Genomic DNA, 16979 nt, shown 5'->3' on the forward strand with positions numbered 1-16979 from the left:
ATTTTTATCGAAAAATATCACTTTTCAGATTTTTATATTTAAATTTATATTTGGGCAAATTCTTATATTATTTTTCGTAATAATACGCACAAAATTCCAGATTAAATGACCATGAAACCTAGTTTTGGGTTTCGGAGGGGTGCATATGAAACTGGAAAAATATGTATATTTTGAAAAAGAAAAAACCCGTGTGTGTGTGTATTAAAAAAGATGGCCTCCCTCGTGAAATAGAGAAATCCTTCATTTTTCTAAAAACAAACATTAAGGTTATTTTTTAAATGCAAAAATTTCAATGACACCATCTCACATACAACTTTATGATATGAATCTCCGACTCATTATAATTATTAATTTTTATATCAAAATATTATTTTTTACTCTAAAAATATTATTTTTATTAGTTATGTTATAAAAAATATTACGTAATATATTAAAAAATGTATTATGCCACATTTAAAAAATGAATTTCGTGTACAATACCCAATTTTAGGCGGAAATCCTCATGGTTTTAAATATCGAGATAACATCATAGACTAAAAACATTCAAAATTCTTACTTTGTTTATCTTTGTTTTTTTCCCTGACGAATTATTAGAAAAATCAAATCATTTTAGACACAAAAAAAAAATAAAAATTAATTAGCTCGACCATAATCAACACTGAAATTCTTTAACCTTACATTTTAGCAAATAAAAAAAGAAATTGGTCCGATGAGTGTTCGAGTTGGTGGAGTATGTTAACGTATGGCCAATAGTCATTAGTTCAATTTATCAACAAACAATTTCTTGGGTTACCCCGTGGGAGTTATTTGACTAATACATTAGTCCGGATATTTATCACATGCGTAACAAATGATAGCAATTACAAGTTCCATCGTCATGAAAAAATTATTTTAAAAATGCTTGTGAAAATAATAATAATAATAATAATAAAGAATTGTACCAACAAGCTTGAGCATTATCTCCTAGTGACCACAATAACTCCAAACTACAAACTTATCAAAATCAATGGATAGCTTACAGCAGATAGGGCTTCCTGTGGTGGGCATTGTGGCCGCTGCTGCGCTTACTTTCTATGTCGTTAGTTTTGCCGAGATGAGGGAGGTAAGTATTATTTCTTCGTTTCGATTGTGTTTTGATCGATGGATTTGATTATTTAGTGTTTCGGTTTAATTTGATAAAGGGTTTCTAATAACATACATATTAACATACCCTTTAAAATTTATTTAAAGATTTATTTGTTTTCTTTTTTTTTTTTTTTGTTTTAAAAAAAAAAGAAATCATTGAAAGATTTAGAAGGGAGAGAAGCTGGTGATGAAAATGGGGGATTCAAATCATCTTTGAGCTCCAGAGAGAGGAGGGCAAGAAGGAAGGCTGAGAAGCAAGCTAAATCTTGAGTTTTAAATAATTTCTTGAAAATGTGTGTTTCTCGCAAAAAAATAATTGTTGGTCATTTGAAATTTGAGGTAAATTTTAACTTATCGTGCTTTTGATATTCTAATTTGTGATTTTGATAAGTATAATTTATCTCAGTTTCAAATTTAATGTTCTACGTGCTCGAGTGAACAAATTCAGTCCTACTTAAGGAAATGTAATGTTTATTGACTTTTGAAGTTCTTTTCAGTTATATTTATACCAAATATTTTATTTTTATAATATATTTTTTATTATTAGAATTTGGATGTGAAGTTTAATTAAAACGTGTTTACCTTATGAGTAGGTCTCTTATGAGGCGGTCCCACGAATTTTTATCTGTGAGACGAGTCAACTCTACCGATATTCACAATAAAAAGTAATACTTTTAGCATAAAAAATAATACTTTTAGCATAAAAAGTAATACCTTTTCATGGATGACCCAAATAAAAGATATGTATCACAAAATACGACCCGTGAGACCGTCTCATACAAATTTTTGTCAAACCTTATTTAGTTAATGTATATAGTATAGGTTATGCTTAATTTACATTTTCTCATATTAATTATATATTTATATTCTTTGGCGCATATATTTTCATTTTGTAGCATATACAGATCATACATACTTTTTATCACACTTATGTTTTATGAAGTTAAAAATTTGAAGTACAATCATAATATAATTCTTGTGATGATAAATTTTTTATACCTAAAATAGTAATTTAATCGTAGCTTTATAATCCGTAAATAATCCAATAATATAATTTTAAAATAAATTATTTTAAAGCATTAAAAAATTTATATAACAAAATTTTGACATAAAAATTTTAAATATATATAAATATGTAGGACCGAGTGTCTGTCGTTTCACCAAAAAATATAACGCATAGTAATGGTGTGACTTAAATTTTTTAAATCGTATGGTAGTCCAAACACTGAGATTTTATCGCTCTCTCGAAACAGACAATTAGTGCACCCTCAACAAAATATGTTCATTGGAAATAATAGACTACTCATGTTGGATAAATTTTTTCTTATAATGGTAACATGATACTATAATGGCGTGGATGATACTCAAATGAAATGGCAGTGCCCGAACGAAATTTTCAGACATCATGGAATGAGCAGCTCCTGTGTCATTCAATGTAGTAGCTGTCTTGCCTGAAATAAGAATGTTACATGTGATGATCGAAGAGTTGGGGGTCAATCTCTTCCTTGGTCATGGCAAAGATGCGACTATGTACTTTTTCTGTTGCTCTTGGACAGTCCTTGGCTAAATGTCATGTTTCTTTGCACCTGTTTGATCATTTCTTACATTCTCCTCAATGAATTTTGCCACAATTGACACATAGCGGTTTTTCTGCCCCAATTGTTTTCGTAGGTTTTTTGCCTGATGGTGTCCCACTATACTACTGTTGGAACATTCCATGTTCGAGCCGAAATTGAAGCTATCGATACGCAAACTGAAAGCATCAACTGATGGCCCAAACTGAACCAGTTCAACTGAAATATCAAAAGACCAGTTCAACTGATTGTCCAGCTGATATGCAGTTCATCAGAAAACCTTCAGAAGCCCGGCCAGCTGATCAAGAGCTCAACTGATGAAGAGTTCAGCTGACCAGTTCAACTGAAGCGGCGAAATCAGTCCTGCTAACGAACCAACTGATTTCACCGAACAAGTTCAAGATCAGTTCAACTGACCAGTTCAGAATATCAGTTAGGAATCAATCAGTTTACAGAACATGACAAGCTTACTCAATGGAATCCAGCTATTCGCAGTGAGGAAAAGCTTTTTGTCCAGTCAAAGGACAATAATAGACGTTGCAGCAATGATTAAAGCCAAAACGTTCCAGAATGGCTGTCGGAACGTACAAGACAAATATCGAGGAAGGGATTCAAAATGCAATTGATACAATAATTGAGTCTCACTGTACGATCAAGCTTCACGCCTATAAATAGATGATGAAGATCAGTGAAGATGATAATAAGAAGGGTGTGAAGTTCAAAAGAGAAATAGGACATGCCAACTGCTTAGTATTGAAGCAAAATTTTCAGTGTATGGGAACACCTTTGTGTTGTATTCATAGTTCAGTCATCACACATACACACCATCACTCACATTTACAGAGATTTGAGCTTATTGACTTGCCGAGTGAGTCTTGTACAAGACGTAAAACTTGTGTCAGTAGTCTTTAACACATAGACGTTAAACAAGTGTTGGCAGTCTAGGCTAGGAGTTCAGTTAGGTAGTAGGGTAATTTTTAAGATGAGTGGGTTTATACAAGGTGTTGTACAAATCAAAGTCTTCTAGTGGAAAGTTTTCGAACATCCATAAGCATATCTTATGTATTTAACTGCTTAACTTTCGCTTTAAAACTGATTTGATCACTTCAAGCTGTTATCGGTTCAATTCTAACTATAACTGAACTGATATATGCAAGAACGGATACCCCTTACATCAGTTAATCAGTTTACACAAGTTAAAAGCTTTAAACTGATTAGCTTTATTAACGAAAGATTATTTCGGGTATTTTTCGCTTGGTTTAAAACCAAACTCGATCTAATTAGTCGGTGTGTACATTCTTAGAACACGAACTATTACAGCTCATTGAGAATATTATGTTTGAAGCACCTTCAAAGGTGTCCGAACCTATCCATCAACTACCCTTATAACCACATCTTGATTCATGTCCTTAACTTATCCCTTTTTGAACGAGGTGTTGTCTTATTTGTTGTATTTCTCGTTCAATTTCATTTTCATCTTGTTCGGTCATAAATGCCTTTTCTACTATCTCCTTTTACCTCGTGGCCTTGGACATACAGACATCTCTCTTTAATTCTTCTCTTAGCCCTCTTATAAAGTGTTCCCCTCATTCACTATCATTTTGTGCTATGTAGGGAACAAATTGACATCATTCATCAAAATTCATAACATATTCATTCATTAACAGTCCACCTTTTTCAAGCTCAAGGACTTCTTTCACTTTTCTGGCTTTGGCATCTCTAGTGAATTACTTATAATAAAACATCATCTTGAATTCCTCCCATTTCAGTGTTTGAACATTCATTGTCACCTTCAGGGCTTCCCACATGTCATAATTTTTTTAATTAGTAAAAGACAGCAAAACTAACCTGGTCGGCATCAATCGAAGTGTAAGTAATCAAATATGGCATCCAAGGCTTTTGTGGGGACCTGGACGCTAATCATCTTCTTAATCGTTATTGGGATAATTGGATCAATTTAAATTATCTGGGTCTAAATTTTAATTTTTTTTTAACATGCGGAATGTAATGGGATTCAATCTAATATACATATCAGTATTAAAGTACAAATCTTGTACTATATATATATATACAATCATTTAACTAAGGTTTAATAACTAAATGTCAAGTGTCTAAACCCTATCTCTAATCCAAGTTCGTAGTCTCCACTCTAGTCACGATCTATCTTCATTTCCTCGACCCTGATCCTGTCCCACCTATTGTCATGCACACATACAAACACGACAACAGCCGGATAACTCCGGTGAGATACATATATCCCAGTATAAACAATGTAAACATGCAGTCATATAAAAGCATATATAAAAGCATGAAACACATATCAATAACAAGTATCAAATCTTAACAATATGTATCAATACAAACTCTGAATCACACTCTGTGACTCCTAAACTCTGACTCGACTCATCATAATCTAGGGATCCCGATCTGAATAAGAACGCAACGTTCTCCCATCTACTTTACCCCAGCTAGATGGTGGTACGTTCTTAGTCCCAGACTTTGGCTGTCTATATTGAAGATCTGCAATAGGAGTCGGTCTTCTCCTCAGTCTATCAATATATATCCAAAAGTCCAGTGACTTGGCGGTTCTGCCATGGCGGTTCTACCAAAGACTAGGCGGATCTGCCCAATTCTAACTCATGCTTTGCTACAATTCAATAGAGTAAGCATATCAATATCAAGCATTGCAAATATCAAATGCAATAATCATTCAGTTTGTGATTTTGGGAAACTCAAGTCAAATCTACTCGAGTTGTGCAATCCCGAATCAACATTTATTTATATATTTCTTTCTGTCAATCTGACTCTGTCGAAGTTCCGAACTCAAATCTGTCAATACTCAATCAGAAAATAACAATAACGAGGAATACAATATCAATACCCCACTCAATCAATACTGCATATAATCAGAATTGAATCAAATTCTGTTTCAACAGCATCACTGTACAATCTCAATATACCCAGCAATATCCCTCAACAGATATCAATTCCAACATCTCATAATCGATACAATAAAAATCTAATACCAAATTTCAATCAAATCAACTCAGAAAATTATAGCAATTCTATACGGTATCCGTTCTTCAATCCGGTTTCGATTATACGATGTCTAACATATCAGAAACACCATATATGAATCATATCTGATTCCTTCAACATCATATTTTCAAATCATATCAGAACATTAGAAAACTTACGTCCAGTTGAAGCCTGCGTCGATAGGAACTCAGTACTGAAGTCGGATTCAAAATCAGACGGACGGAATCTAAAGGCGTAAGAATTTCTGCGAATCTTCCCTCGTTTCTTTCTCTTTTCTGCTGAATAATGAAAGGAAGATGTGTATATATATATCATAGTTGCTTGTTAAAGCAACGTGTTAACTTTTCCTCAATTCCGGTTGGCGCTCGGGCTGTTATAAATTGCCGCCCGGGCGCTTGCTCGGCGCTCGGGCGGTTAATCTTTACCGCTCGGGTGCGGAAGTTTCTGTCAAGACACTCAACTGATCATCTCCTGGCGCTCGGGCGGTAATATTCTACCGCTCGAGCGCCAAACATTCTGTCCAAGAAGTAAACTCATGGTGCATTGGCGCTCGGGCGGTTCTTTTCTACTGCTCGGGCGCCAGATGTTCGGTTCAACATCTCTGCGCCAGATGTTCGGTCCAACATCTTGGCTTATACTGTAACGATGCCCTGCTTCTTCATTTGAGTTCCTATAACCTAAATTCTTTCAATTAATCAACGTCTGATTACAGTAGTTAAATCTCGGGCATTACATTTCTCCCCCCCTTAGATATGATTTTGTACCCGAAATCACAGGCAATCAATCATATCTATAAGAAGGTATATAACAGAAACTGAATAGAAAACTCACATCAGTTAAATAATGTTGGGAATTCCTGTCTCATATCTGATTCAGTCTCTCAAGTAGCTTCTTCAGTGCCATGACGAGTCCATTGAACTTTCACAAGAGGAATAGTCTTCGTTCTAAGTTGCTTTTCCTTACGATCGATAATCTGGATCGGGTTTTCAACATAACTTAGACTTTCATCAAGTTCTGTCTCGTCCGGCTGAATAATGTGAGAATCATCAAGGAGATATTTTCGTAGCATAGATACATGAAAGACATCATGTATCCCTGACAATGAAGGCGGTAATGCGAGTCGATAGGCACGATCTCCTATCTTCTCGAGAATCTCATATGGACCAACGTATCGTGGAGACAACTTTCCCTTCTTGCCGAATCTGACAACTCCTCTGAAAGGTGAAATCTTCAAAAATACTCTGTCTCCTGCCTCAAATACCAACGTTCTACGTCGAATGTTGGAATATTTGGCTTGTCTGCCCTGTGCTGCCTTCATTCTTTTCTGAATTACTTTCACTTTCTCTGTCATATCTTTGATCATATCAGGTCCAATCTTAGGAATCTCAGAGATATCATCCCAATACAAAGGGGATCGACACTTCTTTCCGTACAACGCTTCAAATGGTGCCATCTCAATACTCGTCTGATAGCTGTTGTTATACGAAAACTCACAAAGTTGCAATGCATGTTGACAATTAGTGCTAAAATCAAGCACTACGGCTCTCAGTATATCCTCCAGTATCTGGATAGTCCGCTCTGACTGTCCATCGGTCTGTGGATGATATGCGGTACTCAGATGTAACTTCGTACCTAGAGCCTGCTGCAAACTCTGCCAGAAGTGCGAAGTAAACCGAGGATCACGGTTTGAAACAATCGACTTTGGCACTCCGTACAATCTGACCACCTCTCTGACATAAATATCGGCCATTTGGTCATATCTGTATGTCATTTTGTATGGAATAAAGCATGCAGATTTGGTCAATCGATCAATCACGACCCAAATCGCATCGCAACTTCTGGAGGAACATGGTAACTGCGTCACAAAATCCATGGAAATGTGATCCCATTTCCATTCAGGAATGGACAAACTCTGTAACAATCCTCCTGGTTTCTTTTTTTCTGCTTTCACCTGTTGGCAATTCAGACACTTGGCTACAAAGTCAGTAACATCAGATTTCATCTGTTTCCACCAATATTGTGTCTTCAAATCATTATACATTTTTCTGCCACCAGGATGAATGCTAAAACGACTGTTGTGCGCTTCTGCTAGTATTCGCTGTCTCAAATCTGAAATATTTGGCACAACAATACGGTTATTCACATACAAAACACCATCACAAACCTGATACTCCGATTGATGTCCAGCTCTGACCATAGCAATCGAATTCTGTACATTCTGATCAACTTTCTGTGCATCTTTGATTCTCAATATCAATTCTGGTTCAGCTCGAATTGCACACAATCTCAGAGGCTGACGATTTGTTTCAAAAGCTAATCCGGACAAACAACAATCTTTTATCAAATTCGAGACATCAATCATCGATAAGGATAAAGAACATACCTTTCGACTTAGTGCATCTGCTGCTGCATTGGATTTCCCTGGATAATACTTGATTTCACAATCAAAATCTTTCAATAAATCGAGCCATCTTCGTTGTCTCATATTCAGCTCGGATTGTGAAAACAGATACTTCAGGCTTTTGTGATCAGAATAGATCTCAAACTTTTCACCGTACAGATAATGTCGCCATATCTTCAACGCAAAGACGATGGCTGCCAATTCAAGATCATGAATTGGGTAGCGATTCTCGTGTGGTTTCAGCTGTCTTGAGGCATACGCAATAACATGCCCTCGCTGCATCAGAATACAACCCAATCCTCGGTGAGATGCATCACAATAAACCACAAAGTCACCAGTACCTGATGGAATCATCAAGATCGGAGCACTGGTCAATCTTTTCTTCAATTCAAGAAAACTGGTCTCACAGTCTTCTGAACAAACAAATGGTGCGTTCTTCTGAGCGTGATCGGTTTGGCAATACTCGAGAAATCTTTAATAAATCGACGATAATATCCTGCCAAACCCATAAAACTGCGAATCTCTGGCACTGATGTCGGTCTCGACCAAGAAATCACTGCCTCAACTTTACTGGGATCAACTGATATACCATCTCCGGATATAATATGCCCCAGAAATACAACCTGTCTCAACCAGAACTCACATTTCGACAGTTTGGCATACAATTTCTCAGCCCTCAAAATTTTTAACACAGTTCTCAGATGATCAGCATGCTCAATCATATTCTTCGAATATATCAAAATGTCATCAATGAATATAATAACAAAATCGTCAAGATACCTTTGAAAAACACGGTTCATTAATCCCATAAATACAGCCGGTGCATTCGTCAACCCAAACGGCATTACAATAAACTCATAATGTCCATACCTGGTTCTGAATGCAGTCTTCGAGATATCAGAATCCCTGACTCTCAGCTGATGGTATCTAGATCTCAGATCGATCTTGGAATATACAGATGAACCCTGCAACTGATCAAATAAATCATCAATACGAGGCAAAGGATATTTTTTCTTTACCGTAGCCTTGTTCAGTTGCCGGTAGTCGATACAGAGTCTCATCGAACCGTCTTTATTTCTCACAAACAGTACTGGAGCACCCCAAGGCGACACACTCGGTCTGATATATCCCTTGGCCAATAGATCCTCCAACAGTTCTTTCAACTCTTTCAATTCAATCGATGCCATTCTGTACGGAGCCCTCGAAATCGGAACTGTACCTGGCATCAACTCAATACTGAAGTCTATCTCTCGAATCGGAGGAAATCCTGGAATCTCATCTGGAAAGACATCAGCAAACTCACATACCACTGGCAAATCCGCCAATGATGGACTCGATTTCAGTAAATCAACTGAATAGACAAGGAATCCTTCTGCTCCTTTATGTAACAATCGAGTCATAGACAATACGGATATCAAAGGAATTCTAGATCGAGGACCCTTACCATAGAATTTCCACTCGTCAGTCATATCTGGTCTGAATCTCACAATCTTGTGGAAACAATCAACAGTAGCTATGTACTTGGTCAGCATATCAATACCGATAATACAGTCAAAATCAGACAATCCAAGTACGATGCAATCTAACTCAATCTCATGCCCGTCATACTGTAGTATACAATGTTTCACAGAATTTACTGATACCAAACCTGTCCCCAACGGAGAAGAGACAAACACTACAGCAGATAAAGACTCTACAGGCAATGCATGACTCAATGCAAATTTCTCAGAAATAAATGTATGAGAAGCACCAGTATCAATCAATACATAAGCAGGGTAACCAAAAATAAAACAGTTACCTGCAACAACATCATCTGGTGCCTCCTGAGCCTGCTCCTCTGTCAAAGTGAATACTCTGGCCTGCTGTCTAGGAGGCTGGCTCACTGTCTGGCTACCTCCGGGCCTCTGCTGTGACTGAGCTGGGGCTGGCTGAAACGAATGAACAGCAGCGGATCGTCTATCAGTCTGCGTCGCTGATCCAGATGATTCGGCTCCCTGGGATCTTTGGGAACCTCTCTGTGGACACCCCTAGCAAAGTGTCTGTAACGCCCCGAAAATTTTAAGGTCCACGTAAACCACATGCATGCAATTATTAAATTCTCTTGTATTTTAATTAATTGTTTTAATTGCATTAATTAATTATGTTGTGCATGATTGCATGTTTAAAATATATTTTTCTACATGGTAGAATTAAAATATATTTTTAAAGGATATTCAAGTGACGATCGAGGAACGGGGATCGAGGACTGAAGAAAACGTAAAATATTTTTAAATAATTATTTTTAATTATTTAAAAGATGGTCGATGCTTTTTAGTATTTATGAAAATAAAGGGTTTTTGAGGTGATTTTATACGCCGGGACGTAAATTTTATCGGTGTTGGTTCTTCAACTAAAATACAAACTTTTTGGCAACCCGGCTAATAAATTCACATGTTTAATTAATCAAAACTTTGGTTAAAATTTTATTAATCCTAATTAAAGCTAATGGGCTTGAATTTGGTGGCTTAATAGGCCTAAAGCCTACTTAGTTAATGAATTAGTATTTAAAGTGTTAATTGTATCAAAAACCCTACACTTTGCAAAAGAAAACTCACGCCTCACTCTGAAAACTCTTCCCTCCCCACACCCACACACACACGGCAGCACACACTTGCAATTAGGAAGGGGTTTTCGAAGGTCTATCAAGAGCAAACCGTAGTCGTCCCTCCGTTCTTCGTCGTCAACGATTATTCGCGCGTATAAAACGCAAAGGCACACCTTAATCTCCCTTTTCTCATCCATTACATCATATTATTGTTTAAAGTATGTGTGCATGAAAAGCTTGAAGTCATACATGTATATATTCAGAATTTTCGAAAAAAAAAAAGGAGACCATCTTGTACATGCATTGGATTTGTGATTATATGCAATTTGTTTGATGCCATGACTCACGTTTTTTTTATACTAAGGGGCTGCCATGATGTCTAGGCATGGATAGGTAAGTATTACACGGGTTTTGGAGTCCCACACACCACACATGAATCGACTAAAACCAAGAAAGAGAGACGAAACCAGAACTCGTGCAGGAACCGGTTGTTGCTGTCAAGTTTGGGGTTCGGTTTTGTTGTGCAGGGACGGAGGGCTTGGTTGGCTCGTTCTAGGGGCTAGCCAGGGTCATGAGAGAGTTAGGAAGGGAGTCCTAGCCACGCTAGGACTCGCGCACTAAGGCAGGGAAGGAGTCCTAGCAAGCTAGGACTCCCACCCGAGAATCAAGGGGATCGCGTGCAGGGTTCTGTGCTTCGCACAAGCTTGGGCGCGCGGTTCAGGGGGTCTGGGCTGGGTCAGGTCTAGTCCTTAGGGTCCTTAGGGGGTGAAAATCAGGTTGGGTTGGTGGCTGGGTTCGTGGTTAGGGTCTAGGCAGTGCGTGCAAGAGACCTTGTCCAACAAGGTTTCTCGGCCAGCTTTTGTTCAGGAAGTAGAGGGCTCGTTTTTGGCATTAGAAGGGTTTCCTTGATAAAGTTAGGGTCAAGTAAGTTAATTTATTATGTTGGCACCTTTTGGCTCGACATAGTTCGGGGGTAACTCGTGAAAATCGAGAGTTGGCTCGGGGGTGAAATTTAGGTGTCAAATAGGGTTTTAAGTAAAGAAAAAATTGGAAAACGGCTCACGGGGGTCGAGTCGGGGTCCATAAGGGCTAAAATAATATAAAAAGACTAAATTTAGAATTTAAGAATTTTATATTAAAGTTTGGTATTTTTCGGGATTAAAACACTGTTAAAACAATTAAGAAAAGATAATTGAAAAAGTCTAACATTTAAGCCAAATAAAATTATGGAAAAAATTCACGTAAGCTTAAATAATTATTTGGGACATGTTAGAGTCGTGAAATCAAGGAAAAAGTCGAAAACGTAAAATGTTGAGTCCAGGGGTAAAACGGTCTTTTTACACCTAGAAATTAGTTAAGGTCATGGCAGTGCCCTAAATGCTATTTTATGAAAATATGATTATTTTTAAATGTTTATGAATTGTTCATGATTGAATGATGATTTTTAAATGTCTATTTGATTTTTATGATTGAGGGAAGACATTTAAAATACATGTTGCATGCTTGGTTTCAAAAATGAAAAACGTAATGATATTCATGATTTTTTTTCTAAAGTGATGTGAATGAAAAATGTTGAAGGATGTGAAATAATTGTGACTAATTCGTTAATGTTGGCGACGTCGTGAGGGTTATGGTCCCAGTGGGAGCCCGACGATCGTGTTTCCATCATTGCGAATATGTGGTAACGGATATGTGGTAACGGTTTTGTGGTAACGGAAGAATGGGAATATCGTGAGGGGAAAAGGCCCCAGAGGGAGCCCATTTATGGGAAAAGGCCCCAGAGGGAGCCCCGACGAGCGTATTTCTATTCGAATCATGATAGGCCAGGGCCCAGTTGACCGGTGAGAGTGTTGCTGGTGTCCCCCGCCGCCCAGTACTGTGGTTTTATGTAGATGGATCCATCGACCCTCATGAGCATGATCAGGAAAGTCACAATTAACGATCTGAATTCAACAAAAGGAAAAGGAAAAGGAAAAATGTTTATGATCATGAAAAATGTTTTATGTCATGTCATGTTGAGGAAAAAGGGAAAAGGTTAAGGTTTATGATTGCATGTCATGAAAAAGTATTTTACGAAAATGTTTATGTTTAAAGTTTTATGCATCATGAAAATATTTACAAAAATGTTTATGTTTATGCATCTTCATGAAAACGATATTTTAAGTACATATATTTTTCACCGTTATATGTTGACTGTATTACGTATTACTCGTTATAAAGATTATGGTGTGTTGAGTCTTTAGACTCACTAGGTGTGATGGATGCAGGTGGTATTGAGGGAGGACTTGATGGGTGATTTGACTGGACTGAAGGCGCACACAACCCGAGGACCAGCGCTACATTTTCCGCTTTATGCTTTATGATTTAAGTTAAAGATTTTTAATATTATTTATTTATGCTTTTAAGAGATTTTGAGAGGTTTAGTATGGGCTTTACCTTTCAAATTATTGCTTTTTAGGTTTGGTAAAATATGCGACGATTTCATTTGATCACTATTGCACTTGGTTTTTAAAATGCTAGTTGGTTAATGTTTAATTTTAAAGGGTAAAATATTTTATAAAAATATTTTCATGTGAGAAAGGTACATGGCCGAAAAATTGAGTGTTTATAAAAAAAAAATTTCTAGTACTTTTAAAGCAATAAAAAGGGCAGGACGTTTCAGTGTCCCTGTTGTTTGTAGATGTTGCAACTACCAGTCACTCCCTGGCATTGCTCGGTCGGATGTCTCCCTCCACAAGTTCTGCAGTACACTCCAATATAGCTCTGGCTCTGTCGAGAACCACCAGAGCTAGATGAACTTCTCACTGCCTTCTTGAATTGCTTTCCTCTAGCTTTCAAGAAGTCTTTCTTTCCACTACTGCTGCTGCCACCCTCAAATCTGGGAGGTGGTTGCTGTGGTCTCGGTGCTGGAGGAACATAGGAAGCTCCTTTCTATCTAATCAGACTAGCTTTGGCTCCTTTTGCTCTATGCAGGGCGTCAATGAAATTATTCGGTCGCCCAGTGTTCACCAATGTAAAGATCTCGGGGTTCAAACCATTGATGAACTGATCAGCAATAGCTTCTTCATTCTCGGCCACATGTGGAGCAAATCTCAACAAGGTAGAGAACTTGGTCACATAATCTTCAACGTTCAACTGCCCCTGTCTCAGATTGAAAAATTCTGCCCCCTTGTCTTTCCTGTACGACACTAGGAATAATCTCTGATAAAAATCAGTTCTAAAAACATGCCAGGTAATAGTCGTACCTCGGTGCTCCAATGCCCGCTTCGTTGTAATCTACCAGTTCTTGGCAACATCATGCAAATGGTGCCCAATCAGTCGAACTCTAGGCTCATCAGTGTAATCTAACGAATCAAACAGCATTTCTATGTCATCTAACCAGCTCTCACAGTCGACAGAAGTCTCTGTTCCTTTCAGGTTTGGCGGTTTAAATGACTGAAACCTCTTCAACAGTGTTTCCATCGGTGTTGCTGTAACATCCATTGGAGGATTCGAAGTACTACCCTGTTCTGGTAATCTTCGGGAAGGCATATCTGATTATCAAAAGGGTTAGCAACCAAATAAAAAAAACCTGTTTCAGTCCTCCTCTGATCATCTTACTGCTGATCAAGAATCGGTTCTGATTCATTCTCAATAATACACGTTACCAAATCAAATCAGATAGTCAAGTAAACATGTATTTTAAAGCAGTAAGTCATGCTAGCAATCAAAAGCAAGGAAAGAAACTCATTCTACCCTGCTCACTAGCTTCTATCTCAGACTAAAGGATCTATCGCTCTGATACCACATGTTGTGGGTACCCAGACGCTAATCATCTTCTTAATCGTTATTGGGATAATTGGATCAATGTAAATTATCTGGGTCTAAATTTTAATTTTTTTTTAACATGCGGAATGTAATGGGATTCAATCTAATATACATATCAGTATTAAAGTACAAATCTTGTACTATATATATATATATACAATCATTTAACTAAGGTTTAACAACTAAATGTCAAGTGTCCAAACCCTATCTCTAATCCAAGTCCGTAGTCTCCACTCTAGTCACGATCTATCTTCATTTCCTCGACCCTGATCCTGTCCCACCTGTTGCCATGCACACATACAAACACGACAACAGCCGGATAACTCTGGTGAGATACATATATCCCAGTATAAACAATGTAAACATGCAGTCATATAAAAGCATATATAAAAGCATGAAACACATATCAATAACAAGTATCAAATCTGAACAATATGTATCAATACAAACTCTGAATCACACTCTGTGACTCCTAAACTCTGACTCGACTCATCATAATCTAGGGATCCCGATCTGAATAAGAACGCAACGTTCTCCCATCTACTTTACCCCAGCTAGATGGTGGTACGTTCTTAGTCCCAGACTTTTGCTGTCTATATTGAAGATCTGCAATAGGAGTCGGTCTTCTTCTCAGTCTATCAATATATATCCAAAAGTCCAATGACTTGGCGGTTCTGCCATGGCGGTTCTACCAACGACTAGGTGGATCTTCCCAATTCTAACTCATGCTTTGCTACAATTCAATAGAGTAAGCACATCAATATCAAGCATTGCAAATATCAAATGCAATAATAATTCAGTATGTGATTTTGGGAAACTCAAGTCAAATCTACTCGAGTTGTGCAATCCCGAATCAACATTTATTTATACCTTTCTTTCTGTCAATCTGACTCTGTCGAAGTCCCGAAATCAAATCTGTCAATACTCAATCTGACAATAACAATAGCGAGGAATACAATATTAATACCCCACTCAATCAATACCGGATATAATTGAATCAAATTCTGTTTCAACAGCATCACTGTACAATCTCAATATACCCAGCAATATCCCTCAACAGATATCAATTCCAACATCTCATAATCGATTCAATACAAATCTGATATAAAATTTCAATCAAATCAACTCAGAAAATCATAGCAATTCTATACAGTATCCGTTCTTTAATCCGGTTTCGATTAAACGATGTCTAACATATCAGAAACACCATATATGAATCATATCTGATTCTTTCAACATCATATTTTCAAATCATATCAGAACATAAGAAAACTTACGTCCAGTTGAAGCCTGCGTCGATAGGAACTCAGTACTGAAGTCGGATTCAAAATCTGACGGGCGGATCGAAATCTAAAGGCGTAAGAATTTCTGCGAATCTTCCCTCGTTTCTTTTTCTTTTCTGCTGAATAATGAAAGGAAGATATGTATATATATATCATAGTTGCATGTTAAAGCAACGTGTTAACTTTTCCTCAATTCCGGTTGGCGCTCGGGCGGTTATAAATTCCCGCCCGGGCGCTTGCTCGGCTCTCGGGCGGTTAATCTTTACCACTCGGGCGCGGAAGTTTCTGTCGAGATACTCAACTGATCATCTCCTGGCGCTCGGGCGGTAATATTCTACCGCTCGAGCGCCAATCATTCTGTCCAAGAAGTAAACTCATGGTGCATTGGCGCTCGGGCGGTTCTTTTCTACCGCTCGGGCACCAGATGTTCGGTCCAACATCTTGGTGCCAGATGTTCGGTCCAACATCTTGGCTTATACTGTAACGATGCCCTGCTTCTTTATTTGAGTTCCTATAACCTCAATTCTGTCAATTAATCAACGTCTGATTACAGTAATTAAATTTCGGGCATTACAGCTTTTATCCATTCAACTGGTGCCATGGGATCTGTACTTTCATAAAATTCAAGAGGATTCATCCTTTTGAATCGATCATATGCTCCTACAATAGCGGGTTCACTCTTTGGTGGTTCCCTACCTTGTGCTTGAACATGTCATTGTGCTTGCTTGTGCTTATATTTGGATGAGTTGTATCTGTTCACTATGGGTCATGGCCTGTTCTTGCACTAGGTTAATAAATTCGTCCACCACATGGGATGAAATGTTTTTCCTCTCATTCACTTTTCTCTTAAGAGGGATGATCGTACAAGAGATTATTTTAAAAAAAAGATTTTGAACATATATATACATAGCAACATATGAGGTTGTCGTTATTTCACACCATGCATAAAATGCAGGAACATACATACCAGGTTTGTCGTAGGCTGGTGGAGTCATATGCCCTATACTGGTATGTAGAAACGTTTCTATGATATCATTAAATGTGACACCCTAGACTTAAACGTAAATATATAATGTTTATTTTAAAACTTATGCAGAACATGTATAAAATTTATGTAACATGACTTCAATGGTTGACTACTATTTTAAAAATTTCAATGGCATCTC

The 16979-nt window shown here is 37.5% G+C and overlaps 1 protein-coding gene across 2 annotated transcripts; it reads left to right on the forward strand.

Moving 5' to 3' along the window:
* The first annotated feature begins 919 nt into the window (after positions 1 to 919).
* LOC142520815 (uncharacterized) lies at positions 920 to 13212 on the forward strand. 2 transcript variants are annotated; one of them, XR_012813996.1, is made up of 3 exons: positions 925 to 1102; positions 1276 to 2655; positions 12991 to 13212. XR_012813996.1 is itself a non-coding variant. In XM_075623962.1 (2 exons), exons 1-2 carry the CDS (start codon positions 1007 to 1009, stop codon positions 1393 to 1395), a joined length of 216 nt encoding a protein of 71 aa, XP_075480077.1. In that variant the 5' UTR covers positions 920 to 1006; the 3' UTR covers positions 1396 to 1441. The 2 variants fall into 2 exon arrangements, 1 of the variants encoding a protein (XP_075480077.1); XM_075623962.1 differs by lacking the exon at positions 12991 to 13212 and having other exon boundaries at positions 920 to 1102; positions 1276 to 1441.
* Positions 13213 to 16979: the final 3767 nt, after the last annotated feature.

The sequence above is a fragment of the Primulina tabacum genome, chromosome 12 (genome assembly GCF_025594145.1).
Source record: "Primulina tabacum isolate GXHZ01 chromosome 12, ASM2559414v2, whole genome shotgun sequence".
Taxonomy (NCBI): domain Eukaryota; kingdom Viridiplantae; phylum Streptophyta; class Magnoliopsida; order Lamiales; family Gesneriaceae; genus Primulina; species Primulina tabacum.